The sequence below is a fragment of the Herpailurus yagouaroundi genome, unplaced genomic scaffold (assembly GCF_014898765.1).
Source record: "Herpailurus yagouaroundi ecotype Mexico unplaced genomic scaffold, PumYag 217, whole genome shotgun sequence".
NCBI classification, from domain to species: domain Eukaryota; kingdom Metazoa; phylum Chordata; class Mammalia; order Carnivora; family Felidae; genus Herpailurus; species Herpailurus yagouaroundi.
The window spans coordinates 2731342-2748164 of record NW_024412448.1 but is presented as its reverse complement, the minus strand read 5'-3'; the positions used below and the strand labels follow the sequence as shown (position 1 = coordinate 2748164).

The 16823-nt window shown below is 48.8% G+C and overlaps 1 protein-coding gene across 6 annotated transcripts in view; it reads right to left on the bottom strand.

Moving 5' to 3' along the window:
* TNRC6C (trinucleotide repeat containing adaptor 6C) overlaps window positions 1–16823 on the bottom strand; it is a 95561-nt gene that overhangs the window by 18929 nt on the left and 59809 nt on the right. For 5 of the 6 annotated variants that reach the window (XM_040456536.1, XM_040456537.1, XM_040456541.1 and 2 more), the window contains 6 exons: window positions 16090–16170; window positions 14704–14761; window positions 6944–7086; window positions 5378–5527; window positions 3812–3958; window positions 2147–2266 (listed from right to left, as the gene is read on the bottom strand). In XM_040456536.1, coding sequence (XP_040312470.1) covers window positions 2147–2266; window positions 3812–3958; window positions 5378–5527; window positions 6944–7086; window positions 14704–14761; window positions 16090–16170 — 699 coding nt within the window. The remainder of the gene's footprint in view (window positions 1–2146; window positions 2267–3811; window positions 3959–5377; window positions 5528–6943; window positions 7087–14703; window positions 14762–16089; window positions 16171–16823) is intronic. The other variant, XM_040456539.1, reaches the window with a different exon arrangement.

Below are 16823 nucleotides of genomic sequence, written 5' to 3'. Positions count from 1 at the left end.
CGTCAGAGTGCACCAAAACTTTTTAACGATTATTTTGAAAAAAAACCAAAACAAACAAACAAACAAAAAAATTAAAGGGGGACCTGGGTGGCTCAGTTGGTTAAGCGCTGACTTTGGCTCAGGTCGTGATCTCACGGTTCATGAGTTCAAGCCCCGCGTCGGGCTCTGTGCTGACGGCTCGGAGCCTGGAGCCTGCTTCCGATTCTGTGTCTCCCTCTCTCTCTGCCCCTCCCCCACTCACGCTCCGTCTCTCAAAAATAAATAAACTTTAAAAAAATTAGTAAAAAAAAAAAAAAAAATTAAAAACAGCATGCTTGGTTTTAAAACAGAATACATGAAACGTAATTCAAGATTTTCCTGCAGTTTCCGCCATCTTCCCATGCTCTCACGGCAGTGTGAGTGAATGTCCTGGCAGATGCTCTCGAGAGCACAAACGACGTCGGAAAGAGAGGCAAACACCTAGCTTAGCAGGCTAGGCCCTGCTCCAAAGTCACCGTGTGGTGTGTGACTGCGATGACGAAGCATGGTGACGGCGGCCAATTTGAAATCACTGATGCTCACAGAGTGGGGAAAAGTGCCGTGAGCCTCCCGGGCGGAGCGACCGGCACCAGACGTGATGCGCAGCCCAGACATCTAGAAAGATGGCCAAGCAATCTGCTCCCGTCCTGCCGTTTGGTGTCACGGTGCCGACCGCCTCAGCGGGCATCGTGGACCAGAGAGAAGCAAGGTGAAAACGCACCAGAGGGAAGATCCTGGGATTCTGTTTCTAGAGATGTGATACATACGTGTAAATAAAATGCCTCCATGGGAAAAAAGAAAAGATTCTCTTGAGGTCTTTCACACCGTAAGGGGCAATAAAAATGACTGTATGAATAAGAGACTCTAGAACATCAGTACGATAATCAGATACGTCTCATGTGAGAATACAGCCACGTCTTCAGTGTTGCCAAGGAGCATAACGCGATTTTCCTCTATAGCAAGAGTTCTAAATAATATGCTTCTTACGTGTGTGCCTGATTTTTATGGTTGTTTCCTTCTCCGTCATCTGAGGTCAGCTTGGTAGTAAAAGCACTAATCCTGTGCCCCTGAACCACCCACCCTTGGTGCCTTCGGGTCCTGGGAAGCCTCACCCCCACGCCGCAGGGTGCCCCCGGTTCCCATTTTAAGGACAAAGAAACTGTCTCGAGGGTCTGTCACGGTCACGAACCCCCTTCCAGAGCTCTGTGTCCTCCCCGACACCACGATTTGTCTCGGGGCACTTGTCTCCTCCCATCCCATGCTGCTTCTTACTGGGAAGCCGACACTCAAGCTGGCTAGATGGGAGTCTAACAGACAGTAAAGGCTTAGGGCTGAGAGGGCCCAGGGCTCTCCTGTGAGGAAAAGTGGCACATCAATGCCTTTGTCTATCGGAGGCCTTTTTTCTTTCCCTCATGATTCCTGGTCATTTTCTAGGAGATGAAGCTGTTGGACGAGAATTCTAAATAAACCAGGTGTCAACATATCAAAGAAAGAAAGAACGCACTTGGTCCTTGGGCATATACCAATGCAGTATGCCTTCATACGTGACACGTGACCTGGCGTTTTATAGTAAAAGTAGGAAGACTGTTGACAATTAAAAATTTAAGACATGTTAAACTGTAAAGCCTTCCAGAATTATTAGGCTACATCCACCTTTCTCAACAGGGGTTTCGAGAGAGAATTAAATCCTAATCTCCAAGGCATTCTACTGTATGTCATGAAGTAACTTCTCTTTTATGCTTCCAAAAGAGTATTCGCGTATACCATCCTGAAGAATTTAGAAAATCGTCAAGCGTTTCTTGTGTTCTGTGGTCCAGACGGGAAACTCTGGATGAGAAAAGCTAGCTGAGACCCCAAGTTAGAGGGCATGCCTGACAGTAAGATCTGGACGACTCCGTGAAGGGACCAGGGAATTTACAAAGCTAAGGAACAACACCCGTAAGTGAAAAACTTCCTCGTGTTTTTAGTAGTCCACAAATTTCAGGAGGGTCTCAATGAGCTTCCCTGACAAGGAGGAAGCGTTGAACCAACTACCTGTACGGGTCAGGGTGTGTGGCTGGCAGGGATACGTGAATGTCGGGGCACACACTTCCTTAGTTCTAGGAGCTGAACGGATCTGTCCACTCACCAGCTGCAGCTGATAGAGCTGGTTCAACATCGTCATATGCTGAGGATTGATCGGCGAGGTCAATAGTGCAGGGTTGAGACCAATGTTTTTTGCTGCAAACTGCAAAAGCTGTGCTTGAACCTGTTGGACACAAAGGATGGCGTCAGGTGCCTGCGCAGGTGGTCTCTCAAGATGCAGACTGCTCAATGACCGACACTTGTCTCAGGGATGAACTCCGAAGCCATTGACAACCCCCTGGACGTTTTGCCGTTGCAGTTAACGTGCTTCTGTGGGAAAGACGCACGGGAGGCAGGCAGGCAAAGAAGAGAAAGCCCTCCTCCTCCAAACGCCGCGGTCACGAGTGGAGCTGCTCAGGCTCCGGGGGACCCCCTTGCAAACGGATCTCACGTCCTGTCACCACAAAAACAGCCGGGCACGATTGTAGGACTGGAGACCGTGGATGTGGGATCTCAGAGAAGTCACACCCACTGGCGGGCACCGCGCCACCCCGCGGGAGGGTCTCATCGCAGGATGGGCTCTGGAAGTGGTCCACCCCGGCTCTGCCGGCCTGAGCCTGGACCGTCAATCCGCCCTTCTCAACGGGACGGGCACCTCCGCGGCTGGGAACCAGGTGGGGCCCGGCACTGGGGAATCTCAGTGTTTGCCACTAGGCGGCGTGTATGGGCACGGGGGGTGGGGGGGTGGGGTGGGTGGTGACACCCGCTTGGCCGAGTGTGGGAAGCCTGCTGCCTGCCCCCCCCGCCCCCCCCCCGCCCCCCCCGGGCCCAGGTGGGGCTGTGGGGCTCCCTGCTGTCGGGAGAGCCGCCCCACAGCCCTGAGCCGCCGCCTCCTGCACGGCCGCCCGAGAGAAGCAGACGCCTGTCTGGCCTGAGCTTCTGCCCTCTGGGGTCTCTGTCAGAGCCGTTTACCCCGTGTCCTGATTAATGAATTTAACTGTTACTTGACCTGCATTTCAGCCATCTCGGCTCAGGGCACAAACGTGGGTTCAATTACTTGTGGGGAAGTAATTACTTCCAGCTAATTCTACAACTTATCATCAGTCTCTATTATTGAATATTTTTACACGGGAAAAGACCGAAACATTGTAATGAAAAATTCGCTGCAAAGAGTAAGATTATGGAATGTTACTCAGTAAGTAAACAACGTTAAGATGAAAGAATGCATATGCTTTTGAGCTACACAAAGCAGTAACAATCTCTTCCTGATTCTGCTTGACTTCTTTTTTTATTCTTAAGGAATCTCTGTGGGCAAGCCTGGTCTAATACGAAGTAACGGACTTAACTAAGACGTCTGTGACGTATATGGGCTGACACACGATCCCGTTCCGTCGGCCACTAAAGCATTACTCGGTCCTTGACTGCTCCCACGTGGCCCCTCACGTCCTAAGCCAAGTGCCAGCTCGTCACCTTCCTCTCCCAGCTAGGACAGTGCATCGGGCTCGTCTGAACGGCTGTCAAGAGCAGGACACAAATGGCAGCCTGGTAGCGTGGGAGGCGCCTTTCCAGCCGGCACGACAGGAGGACCCCCGCAGCCTCCTGTCGGACGGGCGGGGGTGAGCCCGCCCTCACTCTACAGCGGCGACATGGCTATGGCCCAGGCGTGCGTGCGTGCGTGCGTGCGTGCGTGCGTGCGTGGCCTTGCCCGGAGCGCAGGTGCGGGCCCCACCTGAGGGGATAGAAACGGAGGCACTTGAGCGCGGAGGCTGGGCTGGGAGGAGCTCAGAGGCTGCACGGGCGGCTGCGGCGGCTGTTGCATGGTCCTGGCTTGTGCTGCTCCGCTGCTGCCGAACATACCCAGATTGCCACTCGGGATCTGCAGGGACACGGGAGGGACCGGGGCGTTAGGGCGCCGGCACCGCGGGAGCTCCGGGGGAGGCCCCGCCTGCCTGACCCCGAGGGCCAAAGCGTATCTACTCCCCCTTGCACCGTGAACTTCTACCAAAGTGAATTTCACAGCAAGCTGTGTTCGGCCTGGTTACAGACGACGGCCGATCGGCCCACGAGGCCTGCCTGTGTTTCCAAATCGCAGGAGCCACACAACAGTGCCAGCCGGAAAACGTCCCTGGACAGGACTATCCCGTCCAGACAAACCCTGATAATACGGTGCTATGAACCACAGCCACGCGGAGCCACCGGGTTGCTCTACTTCTGTCACGGGAGACCTGTGGTGACGCAGGGTCGTCAGGGCGGGGATCACCAGGCCGAAGACAGCGACGTTTTCAAACAGGAAACACAAGTATGATCTCAACAACAGCCAAAGCTGAAGCTGAGTAAAAGGCCAGATCCTGGCAGGTATCTGCGTGTGAGATCTAATCAATGCATTTTAGGTGTACTTCCTGCTTCTCTGGGGTGAGTTAGCGGCCAGGCACGGGGGGGCTCACTCCCATCACCCCACCTGCAGGGTGGTCACTTGTCAGACGGCAGGACACCAGAAACAGGCGTTGCACTGAACTACCACCGGCATCAGTGACGTCGGCCGCGAGGACCACACAAACAGGGACGCTGGTGGCAGGAGGCGCCGCTGGCCGTCACCGGGGACAGCAGGTGCGCACGTGGCCGCCTCACGCAGCTTAGCCTCTACCTAGAGAGGGCTCTCGGAGGTGGGTGCGTGTCAGCCTCCTGCGTGGGGAAACCCAGGAAAAGGAAGTCCTGGGAAAGCCAGCAAAGCAGGTCATGTCTTCCAGAAGGACAGGGAGAGACGAGTGCCAGGGCGCAGCAGCCAACGCAACTCTCAGTCTTCCCTTCTGTGACGCCTGACAGGGACTTGCACCTTCCCTGAGCGTCAGAGAGGGAGAATGCCAACACGACTCTCTGGAAGCCACCGAAATGTCACCTCGACCTCCGGGCAAAGCAGGGGAAAAGGTGGTGTTTTCTCACAGACCAATGTATTTCCAGTTTTGAGGCCGGGAGAAAGGACGGCACCGCCTGGCTCCATGAAGGAGTCTAGCGGTAGGTCAGCGCCAAGGGCACTGAACCATGTGTTACTTACGTGTAACAATACAATCTGGAAGCACTTCCCTAACTACGGTTCAATCCCAAGAGCTGGACTCCACTCCTGACACCTGCACATTACCTGCAGGATGATCTTTCGACTATCTCGGCTACCTTTTCATACGTGATTGTATCGTGAAGCATGGGTATTCATTAAAAATGGGACAGTTTGTGGCTCAAACACATTTTTTGACAGGCAGGTGACACAGAGACCGCGCTGGCTTTCTCCCCACGGCCTTACCTGTCTAGAAGAATTCAAGTTTTGCATGCCCAGCCCTGAGGCAATCCCACCCAGGGCCTGATTAGGGAGTGCACTGTTTGAAAGGGGGAGCTTCAGGCTTGGTGAAGGCAAAAATGGTGAAGTCGTGGGCTCTTCCACCAGGCCGCCGTCCTGATGGGAGAAACAGAGGGTGAGCTGTGTGCAGTGTCCATCCACAGAGCACAAAGCAATTTCCCAAGGGCGTAGAGGGATGTGGATGGTAAAGAATTAGGAGGTCAAAACAGTGTGGGCAACAAGAGACTGGAGAACACGGGCCAAAGGAAGAGGGGGAAAAGCAAAAGAGAAACCAGACTGAGACGCTGCTTTCATTGTTAACGATCATTCCACAAGCACACACGGTAGCTTATGACGCTCTCATACGCAACCGACCCCGCCCAGGGGCAGGAGTCAGGAGGACGACGGAAACATTCGCAAAAGCCTCGTCTAGAAAACAGTGTACAACCGTGTTCAAGTAAACCCGCTCCTTCCGAGAAGTCATCATCAAGGCTCTAGGTGTGCATCAGGTTGGATTCTGCTGACACTCAGCTGTTTTTGACCCGCAAACAGCGATTTTGTGCCGTTTGAGCCAATAATAGGGTAGGTTACAAAGCAGACTCTTACCCTGTTGTATTTATTAAGGTCACGTTACGGACCAGGCCCTTTGCAGATCTATTTTTTCTAACTTCCCAACAAACGTGTGGCAGTATTCTACATGTTAAAGGTAAGGAAACAAGTCAGCGTCCCATCCTGAGCCAAGTGTAAATACGAGATACTAAATTAAATTGGAATCGCGCACCGCTCCCTCTGGGCCCAGCCTGGCCACAGCGTTCGGCAGGGGGGCGTGCGGTAGGGGACCCTGTTTGCTTAAGAACGGAGGCGAAGTCTCACCTCTGTCTCCTGTGAGCCCGTTCTTTGTTTTGCTTTTAAACTTGTCCTTCCTTGCTTTAATTTTCTTTCCAAGGTTCAACTTTCTGACTGAATTTCGTGGGATGCTGTCCTTGTCTCCCTGTGAAGTCACACCAGTCTGGAGAGGGGGTATCGCTAAGGGACGGTCCTGAAAGGACCGAACCGGTGTCTGGACACGTGACCCACCCCAGGGGCTCCTGACAGACTCCTGCACGAACTCTCAAGTGGCCGAGCTGAGCTGGCCAGACACAGGCACCTGCACAACCACTTCAAGTCTCTTTTTCCGAGAGTAAACACGTAACATCATTTCCAAGGGGAAGAACTGTGCATATAAAATAAGACAGTAAAACAGAGACTTGAAGACCCTTGTTACTGGGCAAATGGAAGCCAATAGCCAGCCAAGTTCACCCACTACGATGAAAGTCAGTTTTCAATTTCAGTATTTTTTCTTAGTCACGTCGTATGAAACACGACGCCATCTCTTTTGAGGTAAACATTCATACGTATCTTAAAAAGTGGGTAAAAGTCACTTAAGTGTTACAGCCCAGCAAGTATTTGATCCAGCTTGCATTAAGGACACGGTTAAAATGAAAAGTCCCTTGTGTTAAAAACAAACAAGCAAAACACCCCCGGAATTCATACCTTGTCAAGAAAGGTGGGGCGGTCCCCGGAAGAGTCTTTGGAGACTGGTGGGCGGCAGCCAAGGGCTTTGGTGACCCCTCCATTGTAGTCGGTCACTCCCAGTCCACGCCTGTCCACGTCCACCTTCTTTTCCAGCAGGGCGCCTGGGGCACAGCAAACAGAGGCAACACTTACCCAAACGCCCGAGGAGCGTCAGTCAGGAGCGCCGAGCTCAAGATGGGTGCCGGTGGGAGCCTCTCAACCTCCCGGAAAACAGGGAGGCTGTGGTTTTGCTCTCGTGAGCCCCGACAGTCTGCAACCGGGCCCTGCTCCTGCCCCTCCTCCCACCACACGGGCCACTCCGAGTCCGCCCTTCCTTCCCCTCCTGGGAGGCACCCCCTTCTCCACACAGCCTTCCCCGGTGGTGTCCTCAGGACCCTGCCCTGATTATCCTGTTTAAAACGGCTCCGCTGACCCCCTGCAGCCATCGGTTTCCATTTCCCACATCCCCCTGAGGGCTCTTCCAGACGCTGGGGACACCGTGTCATACGAGACAGACAAGGTTTTCGTCCTCATGCGCTCTCTGGCCAGCGACTGGTATCGTGTGGCTACCTTTGACTTTGTGCCATCTTACAATTCTAACAGGGTACGATGAACTTCTTCAAGCTCACACTGATGGGTCATTTCTGTCCTGGCAGCTTGCACCAGAACATTTTGGCAGCTGCATGTAATTATCAAGTCGATCTTCCTATTCACGGATTCCACATTCGTGCATTCACCGACTGGCTACATTTATCTGTAGCCCCCAGATCGGAACCCGTGGCACTTCTGTGGTCATCTGTGGACACGCAGGGGATGGCGAAGAATCTCGGCTGCCCGACACATGCGTTCCCAGCTCAGACCAAGCAAGATGCTCTGCTTCTCACTCCGCTCCCCTACAGCAACAAGTGTCCCTCTGTGGTCTATTCAGTGCCACTTTTTTCACTTTTGTTCTTTTTGTTGGCGGTTTCGGTGTTTGAAATGGTCCCCAGGCACAGTGCTAATGTATGCTGTAGGGCTCCTGGGTGCAATAAGGCTGCGCTGTGCCTGATGGAGAAAACACGCCAGCTAAGTGTTGTTCGGGCAGGAGCTGCGGTGCTGTGGTTCAAGCTCATGTGAGTGAATGAATGATACGGTGCATCCAGCAAAAGTAAGAGAACAGTCACCCATTTGTATGTAAGGCTGCCCAGAAAGAGCTAAAGCAACATCTACCGTGTGCGATGAAGCTCTGGAAAGAATGGAAGAGTGGCTAACTTTCTGGAGTCACAAGATGACGACTGATTTTAGAAAGGTGTAGCCGACAGCACTGGATTCAGTGTGGACGGCCGAAGAGATCTATGGTCATAGGACCCAGGGTCGGGAAAATGTTAACTCCTTCTAGCCAACGTTTTACTATAAAGAAATACGGCATCTCTGTGAGAAATACATATTAAATAAGGTATCTTTAGCCAGAAACGCACATAAAGGAAGGTTTTGTACGGACTGGTTGACAAAAATGCGGTGGCTTACAGGAATTCGACCCTATTATTTCCTGGAGACGAATAATGAGAATCAGCTACGTTTTCCATGTAAATATCTAACATAATTATTGTTTTATTTATTTTTTAACTGAATCAATTTGGCGTGTAACACTGTATAAGCTTAAGGTGTACATGTTACTGGATAGATCTACGTACTGTAATATGATGGTCCACATAGCCATATTTTACCGTTACATAATTATACTACACCATTACTGTGCGTTCAGCATGCCGTGAACTGGATCTCTGCGGCTTATCCACTCCTTGTTACAAATTCGTTCCCTGAAACACCATTACTCATCCCCCTACCTCTGCTCCCCGGTAATTGTCATTCACGGTTTCCTACGGGGCTTAACATTCTAGATGCCACATACAAGTGATATCATACAGTACTTGTCTTCCTCTGATGTGCTTAAGATCTGTCAGAATGAAGGATATGTTGCAGACTGAAGGACACTCCCCTTTCTTGTGGCTGAATCATATTCCATTGTGTATATATGGTGGCATCTTTTCCACGCATTCATCTGTTGATGGGCGTTTGGATGGTTTCCACTCCTTGGCTATTGTGAATAATGTGATGCACACGGAAGCAACTATCTTGTCAAGATCCTGTTTTCCTCCTTTGGGTAGATGCCCGAACTGGGATGGCTGTGTCGTACAGGAAGTCTTACTTTTCGTTTTTGGAGGTACCTCCGTATTGTTTTCCATGCCAGGTGAACAAATTTACGCTCCCTCCGACATTGCAACAAGGGTTCCCTTTTCCCTGTGTCCTCGCCGGCACCTGCTGTCTCTTATCTTCTTGAGAAAAGGCATTCTGACAGATGTGAGGGGAGACCTCACTGTGGTTTGGATTTCCATTTCCCTGATGATCTGCATGGGTCTGTTGGCCACTCTGATGTCCTCTTTGCAGAAATGCCGATTTAGTTATTTTATTTAAAAAAAAATTTTTTTTAAACGTTTATTTATTTTTGAGACAGAGAGAGACAGAGCATGAACGGGGGAGGGTCAGAGAGAGAGGGAGACACAGAATCGGAAACAGGCTCCAGGCTCTGAGCTGTCAGCACAGAGCCTGACGCGGGGCTTGAACTCACGGACCGCGAGATCGTGACCTGAGCCGGAGTCGTTCGCTCAACCGACTGAGCCACCCAGGCACCCCCGATTTAGTTATTTTAATCAAACATTTTTTGGGTCATTAGTTTGACTGATAGATCCATAGATTTTGGATATTAACCCCTTATCCAGTACATGGCTTGCAAAATTTTCCTCCTGTTCTATAGGTTTTTTTCATTTTGGTGCTTCTCTTGCTGTGCAGAAACTTCTGAGTTCGATGTAGTCCTCATTTGTTGACTTTTCTTTTGCTGTCTGTGCTTTTGCTGTCCACCCCCAGTTATTGCCGAGACCAGTACTGACAGGCCTCTTCTTTAATTTTCTTCTGTTTTTGTTTTGTTTTGTTTTGTTGTTTAAGCCTTTGCTCCATTTTGAATTAATTTTTGTGAGTAGTGTGAGATAGGGGTCCAATTTCATTGTTCTGCGCGTCTCTCCATTTTTCCCAGAACCTTTTGTTGAAGATACCACCCGTTCCCCAATCGGTACTTTTGGCTCCTTTGGCAAATACTAGTTCACTGTATATGCTGGGGTTTAATTGTGGGCTCTATTCTGTTCCACTGGCCGATATGTCTAATTTTTTTTTTTTTAAGGAAGTTTTAGACCCAACGTGGGGCCTGAACTCACAACTCTGAGACTGAGTCACATGTTCTACCAAATGAGCCAGCCAGGTGCCCCAGACTGTCTATTTTTGTGCCAGTACCACTGTTTTGATTACTGTGGCTTTGTAGTACAGTCTGAAATTCAGAAGTGTGATACCTCCACTTTTGTTCTTCCTTACGACCGCTCTGGCTACTTGGGAGTATTTTGTGGTTTCACACACGTTAGGATTGTTTTTCTTTTCTTTCTTTCTTTCCTTTAATATTTATTTTTGAGGGGGGAAGGGGTAAAGAGAGAGGGAGAGAATCTCAAGCAGGCTCCCCGTTGTCAGGCAGAACCCGACATGGGGCTCGATCCCACAAACTGTGAGACCACGACCTGAGCTGAAATCAAGAGTTGGGGCGCTTAACTGACTGAGCCAAACAGGTGCCCCAGGATTGTTTTTGTTTCTTCTACTTCTGGGAATGCCTTTGGTTTTTTGATGGGGACCGCTTTGGGTAATATAACCAGACTAACAATATTAATTTTTTTGATCCATGAACATGGGATGCCTTTCCATTTGTTTGTGTCTTTTTCAATTTCTTTTAACAAAGTCTTACAGTTTTCATTGTGCAGATCTTTCGCTCCCTTGATTAAATTTATTCCTAAGTATTATATTGTTTTTGATGTTATTGTGAATGGGATGGTTTTCATTCTTTTCCAGATGGTTCATCGTTAGTGCAAAGGAATGCAATTGATTTCCGTATGCCGATTCTGTATTCTGCTGCTTTATGGAGATTGTCGACCGATTCTAGGTTTTTTGACTGATTCTTTGGAATTTTCTACATACAGGATCGTATCATCAGCAAATGACGAGAACTTGACTTCTTCCTTTTCAATACGGACAATATGGATGCCTTTCCCCCCCTTCTGCCTTGCCTAGCTGCCCTGGCCAGGACTTCCAGCACTTTACCGGACAGGAGTGGAGAGAGTCAGCATCCTTGCCTTGTTCCTCATCCAATGAACTCTTTCAACTTCTCTCCACTGAGTAAAATGTCAGCTGTGGGTTTGTCACCTACGGCCTTTATTAGGTTGAGGTACGCTCCTTCTCTACCCAGTCTGCTTAAGGTTCCCCACCCTCCCAAATCATGAAAGGATGCTGTATGCTGTCAAATATTTCTTCTGCATCTATCGAGATGATCACGTGATTTTTATCTTTCGGTTTATTGATGTGATAGATCACATTTACTGATTTGTGTATGTCGAACCAGCCTTGCATCCTAGGTACAAACGCCACCTGGTCACGGAATATAATCGTATTCATGTGTTGTTGAACTCAGTTTGCTAATATCTTGTTGAGAATTTTTGCATGTACGTTCATTGGGGATATTGGTCTATGGTTTTCTTGTGGTATCCTTATTAGGTTTTGGTATCAGAGTAACGCTGGCCTTGTAGAATGGGCCTGGACGTATTCCCTTCTCCTTGATAGTTTGGAAGAGTCTGGGGACTGATGTTAATTCTTCTCTAATATTTGGTAGAATTTCTCTCAGTGAAGTCATCTGGTCCTGAAGTTTTCTGTGTTTTGGCAACTGACTCTATCTCTTAACTCACTGGTCTGTTCAGATTTTATATTTCTTCCTGATTCGGTCTTGGTAAGTTGTTTCTAGAAATGTATTCATTTCTTCTAAGTTAAGTAATGTGCTGGCATAGAATTGTTCACAGCAGCCTCTCACAGTTCCATGTATTTTAGTGGTTATTAGTTGCAGTGTCTCCTCTTCCACTTCTGATTTCGTTTCTTTGAGTCTTTCTTTTCTTTTTAGGTCTGGCTGAAGGTTTATCAATTGTGTTTTTCTTTTTGACGAATCAGCTGTTAGTTTCACAGATCCTTTCTACTGTTTTTCTAGTCTCTATTTTATTTATTTCTGCTCTGATCCTTATTATTTCCTTCCTTCTGCTAACTTTGGGCTTAATGTGTTCTCTTGCGAGTTTTGAGGTGTAAAGTTAGGTTGTTTGTCTTACCTCTTTTTAAATTCTTAGTATCTGTGTTTAACTGCTATACGCTTTCCTCTCACAACTGCCTTTGCTGCTTCCCACCACATTTGACATGTTTTCATTGTCACTTGTTTCGGGATAATTTTTCACTTTCCTTTCAACTTCTTCTTTGACCCAATGGTTGTTCAGAAGTGTGTTTAGTTTCCACATGTTTATGGATCTTCTCATTTTCCTCATGTTGAGGAAGATGGTTGGTAGGACTTCTAACTTCTTAAAACTAAGAATAGTTTGGGGGCACCTGGGTGGCTCAGTTAAGCGTCTGACTCTTGACTTCGGCTCAGATCATGATCTCATGCTTGTGAGAACGAGCCCCACACTGGGCTCCACACTCAGTGTGGGGCCTGCTTGAGTCATTCTCTCTCTCTCTCCTCCCCCTCCGTCCCTCCCCTGTTTATGCTCTATCAAAAAGATGAAAAAAAGAAAAAGAAAAAAAGAAAAAAAAAACCCAAACAACCCCTAAGATAGTTTTGTGGCCTATCAGATCTATCCTGGAGAATGTTCCCTGTGTGCTTGAAAAACGTGTATATTCTGCTGCTGCTGGATGGAATGTTCTGTGTATATCTTTTAGGTCCATTTGCTCTGAAGTATGGTTCAATTCCATTTTTCCTTATTGATTTCTAGTCTGGAAGATCTATCCATGGTTAACAGTGGGGTATCTGAAATCTTCCATAAAATTACTATATTATTTCTCCTTTATGATCTGTTATTAATTACTTAATGCAGTTTGGTGGTCAGGTGTTAAGAATGGATATATTTATAATTTGCTTACATCTTCTTGACGTATTAACCCCTTTGTCAGCATATAATGATCTTCTTGGACTCTTGTCACTCTTTTTGGCTTCACGTCTATTTTGTCTGATATTGAGTATGGCTATGCTCGCCTTCTTTCCGTTTCTGTTTGCTTGGAATATCATTTTCCATGCTTTCAACGTGAGCCTGTGTGTGTCTTAGAGCTGCAATGAGTCTCCGGTGGGCAGCACAGACTTGGGTCTTGTGGCCTTATTTACTTTAAGCATTTTTAATAAAAAAAAATTTTTTTAATGTTTATTTTTGAGAGAGAGAGAGACAGACAGAAAGGGGGGGGGGGAGGGGCAGAGAGAGAGGGAGACACAGAACCCGAAGCAGGCTCCAGGCTCTGAGCTTGAACCCACAAACCGTGAGATCGTGACCTGAGCCCGAAGTCGGACGCTCAACCGAGTGAGCCACCCAGGCACCTTGGGTCTTGTGGCTTTCATCCATCCAGCAGCCCTGTGCCTTTAGGCTGGTGAGTTCAGTCCCATTGAGAGAGATTACGGACATGTGAGCACGGACTAGCGCCCTTTTATCTTTCGCCTTCTGGTTATTCCGTCTCGCTACTGTTTTTCCTTCTGTCTCTGTCTACCCTTCATACGTTGACGGCCTTCCATTTTCTCGGTCTCCCCCGTTTTGTGGTTTGTGTGTCTGCGCTACATTTTTGCTTCACGGTTACCACGAGGTTTACGTTAAACATTGATGGAATAGTCCCTTTTCTGCTGAAAACAATTCTCTTCATTGGCTTATAAAAGTTCCATCCGTTTGCTCTCCCCCTTTTATATTTTTGATGTCACAAATGATCTCTTTTTAAAGGTGCTATGATTTTGTTCCCAAGTTGTAATAGCCGTAAGTTATGTTTAATTCTCTTTTTCTTTACCCTTTATGAGTTAAGAGTTTAATACGCCATTCTAGGCGTGCCTGGGTGGCTCAGTTGGGTGAGCGTCCAACTCTTGATTTCAGCCCAGGTTGTGATCTCATCGTTCATGAGATCGAGCCCTGCTTCGAGCTCTGTGCTGAGAGTGTGAGGCCTGCTTGGGTTTCTCTCTCCCTCTCTCTCTGCCCCTCCCCCACTTGTGTGCGCACGCTCCCTCTCTCAAAAAAAGGAAACGTTCAAAAGAGTTTAATATACCATCCTAAAACACAGCTACAGTATTCCGATTCTATTTATCACCTTTAGTTATTACTATTTTTACAGCAGCTCCACAATGAGGGCTGCTCATCCCTTGAGGTAAATCTCATCTGTCACCAGTAAGCGCTCCACCGGCACGGAGACGTCTCTGTGGGCCCCTGAGCAAGCCCGTGCTGGGGCCAGGTGCGAAGAACACGCTCAGTCAGCGTCGCATGAAGTCTGGCCTGTGGTCCCGGTGTCTTTCTCTACGAACGCTGCGATGACCTCCCCTCAAAATAGATGGGAAAAAACTCATCTCTTGGCTGAAGTACAGAGAAAAAGGAAACAAGCGAACGTGCCTCGACGTGGGCTCTGGCCATCCGTCCCCAGGGTCCACCAGCCTCCAGAGACTTGCTGTGTGGTTACCACGCTTCACACGCTTGCTCTTTGGCTGAAGCTTGGTCCTGCCTACCCAGCACAAATTGAAACCACTAACCCAAGACTATGATAAAATGCTTCTGGAAATCCAAACTCCACAAACTGGCACCTTTTAAGAAAGTATGCGTTAAGGGCATCAGAGTACTCACTCATGGCCTGGTCAAGATTCATATTGTTGCTCCTCAAGGCCTCTTCAGCTGGTTCTCTCTGCGTGGGAAAACAGAACTTTAATGAAGATCACGCTTCGACAGTAACAAAAAAGCTAGCAGAGAATTCGATCACTATTAGCTTAGAGAAAGGATTATGGCAGACGTAACATTACTGGGTTTTGGAACCGGAAACACTGCCCTTCGTTGGCGAGGCTAGACACAAAGGTCTTCTAAGTGGAGGCACTTCGAGTAAGAACACGCGCCAGTTGACTTCTAAAGAACCTGCATCTAACACTTTAAAAACAAAACGTGCGGGGTCCGTGGAATCTTGTCATGGACTCTACAGCACAGTGAGTAGCAACGGTTCGGCAAGGATGAGCTCTCTGCCACAACGACTTTGGGAACGTCCTGGCAGCCAGTCAGAGCACAGAGCTCCACTCTCCACTGCGCGGACCCTGGGCCCTGCTGTTGGCCACTTGCCACCAAGCAACGTACAAAAGACCGAAACAAAACAAGCGGATGCACGTTGATAACTATTCACGTTCCTACGAACGGAACAGATGCGTGTCAGTGTGTGCGAGCACCACGGTGGAAATGGGGACTCCCGGGCAGGCCTCCGGGGTCCCGCCCGCGCTCTCATGCGGGAAGGGGCTGGGCCACCCCCGGGTCTTGCGCCCTGCCCAGCGACAGAGGGCGTGTGCCCGACGCGAGGCATGTCGTTTCTGGACCGGGCCGTTCTGGACCCATTCTTCAGGGACATCCACAGAAATCAAAGACACACGTTCACTTGAGTAACGATCTGGAAAGGAGACCTTTGAAGGGAAGACCGAACAGACCCAGGGGATATCCCTCAGTAGCTGAACTCCTGCGTTAGGATCTCAGGAACGGGATGCCTCATGGCACATTTTCAGCGGGACACCGTACAATCTGAACTCTCCCTACACGTGACCCGAGACTCGGGCACTCAATAGGACTGGTTAGGACTCTTTTTTCTGGACCCGCGCTTTGGTACTTGATCCCGAGTTTTCTCTTGTGATCTCTGTCAATCCACCGCATAAACTAACGAAAATTCACTTTTAATTATGATTTAAAAGAAAATGCAGAGCTGCGGAAGCCAAAGAAAGGAATGATCACGCGGCATGTTTTATTCCAGAAGGCTCGCACACCCTACTTGACGGCACGGTGTGGATGCTCGCTCTGGTTGAAAGCAACGGTCCCTAGACAGAAGCACTCGGGTAAAAGGGGAATTTACGAGTTAGGCTGCATGAACACTCTCCTCCCTCAAAAGTCTTGCTTGTTACGTGTGACAACCGCGGGCAGGACACAATCAGGGCCATGCATGGCAGCACACGCGGACGGAAGCGGTAAAAATAAGACACCAGTCACCGGGAAGCCCATGTCCGTGAGTTGTTTGATCAGCCGGTTCATGATCCAGGCCTCGTCCTGCTTGCCAGACGTTTTCATGCCCTAGGACAAAGTGTGGGTCACGGGTTAATACGTTTCTTCTAGACATGGGAGCGGCCTAAACGTCACAGTGATTTCAAGTTAGAGAATCTTTCTGTATTAACGTCGAGAGATGCTGTGCTCCAGGGTCCCTGACTGCTTCGTGGCTAGTACTACGGAATGCTTTAGGGTGCGTGTGCAAGTTGGCGTACGTGTGTAATTTATGGACTTTAAAAAAGCAAGACAATTATTTTTCTTCCCCAGAGAATTAATTTAGTTCATCACAAATGTGTGCCACTTCTATTATCAAATAATCCTAAGCGTTCCTTTGAACACGGCCCTATGCTAATACTATGTGAAGTTTACTAAAAATTACATGTTTTCTGCCCTTTTATAAGCTTTACTGTCAAAGATGACAAAATGCAGGGGGTTCATTCCAACAGAATGAAAAGGCAACAAGATGAAAGGAACACAAAGCCTGTTAATTTTATTGACTATTCACTGCTTGCAGCCCTTGGGGTAGAGAAGACATAAATGGCAAACGTCAGCGAGGGAGAAGATGAAGAGCAAAGGAGAGGCGATCACAAAAAGCAAGCTAGGGCAGCAGAGCAGGGGAGCGGGGGGAGGGGAGCACAGGGGAGTGGAGGAGGGGAGTGGAGGAGAGGAGCACAGGGCAG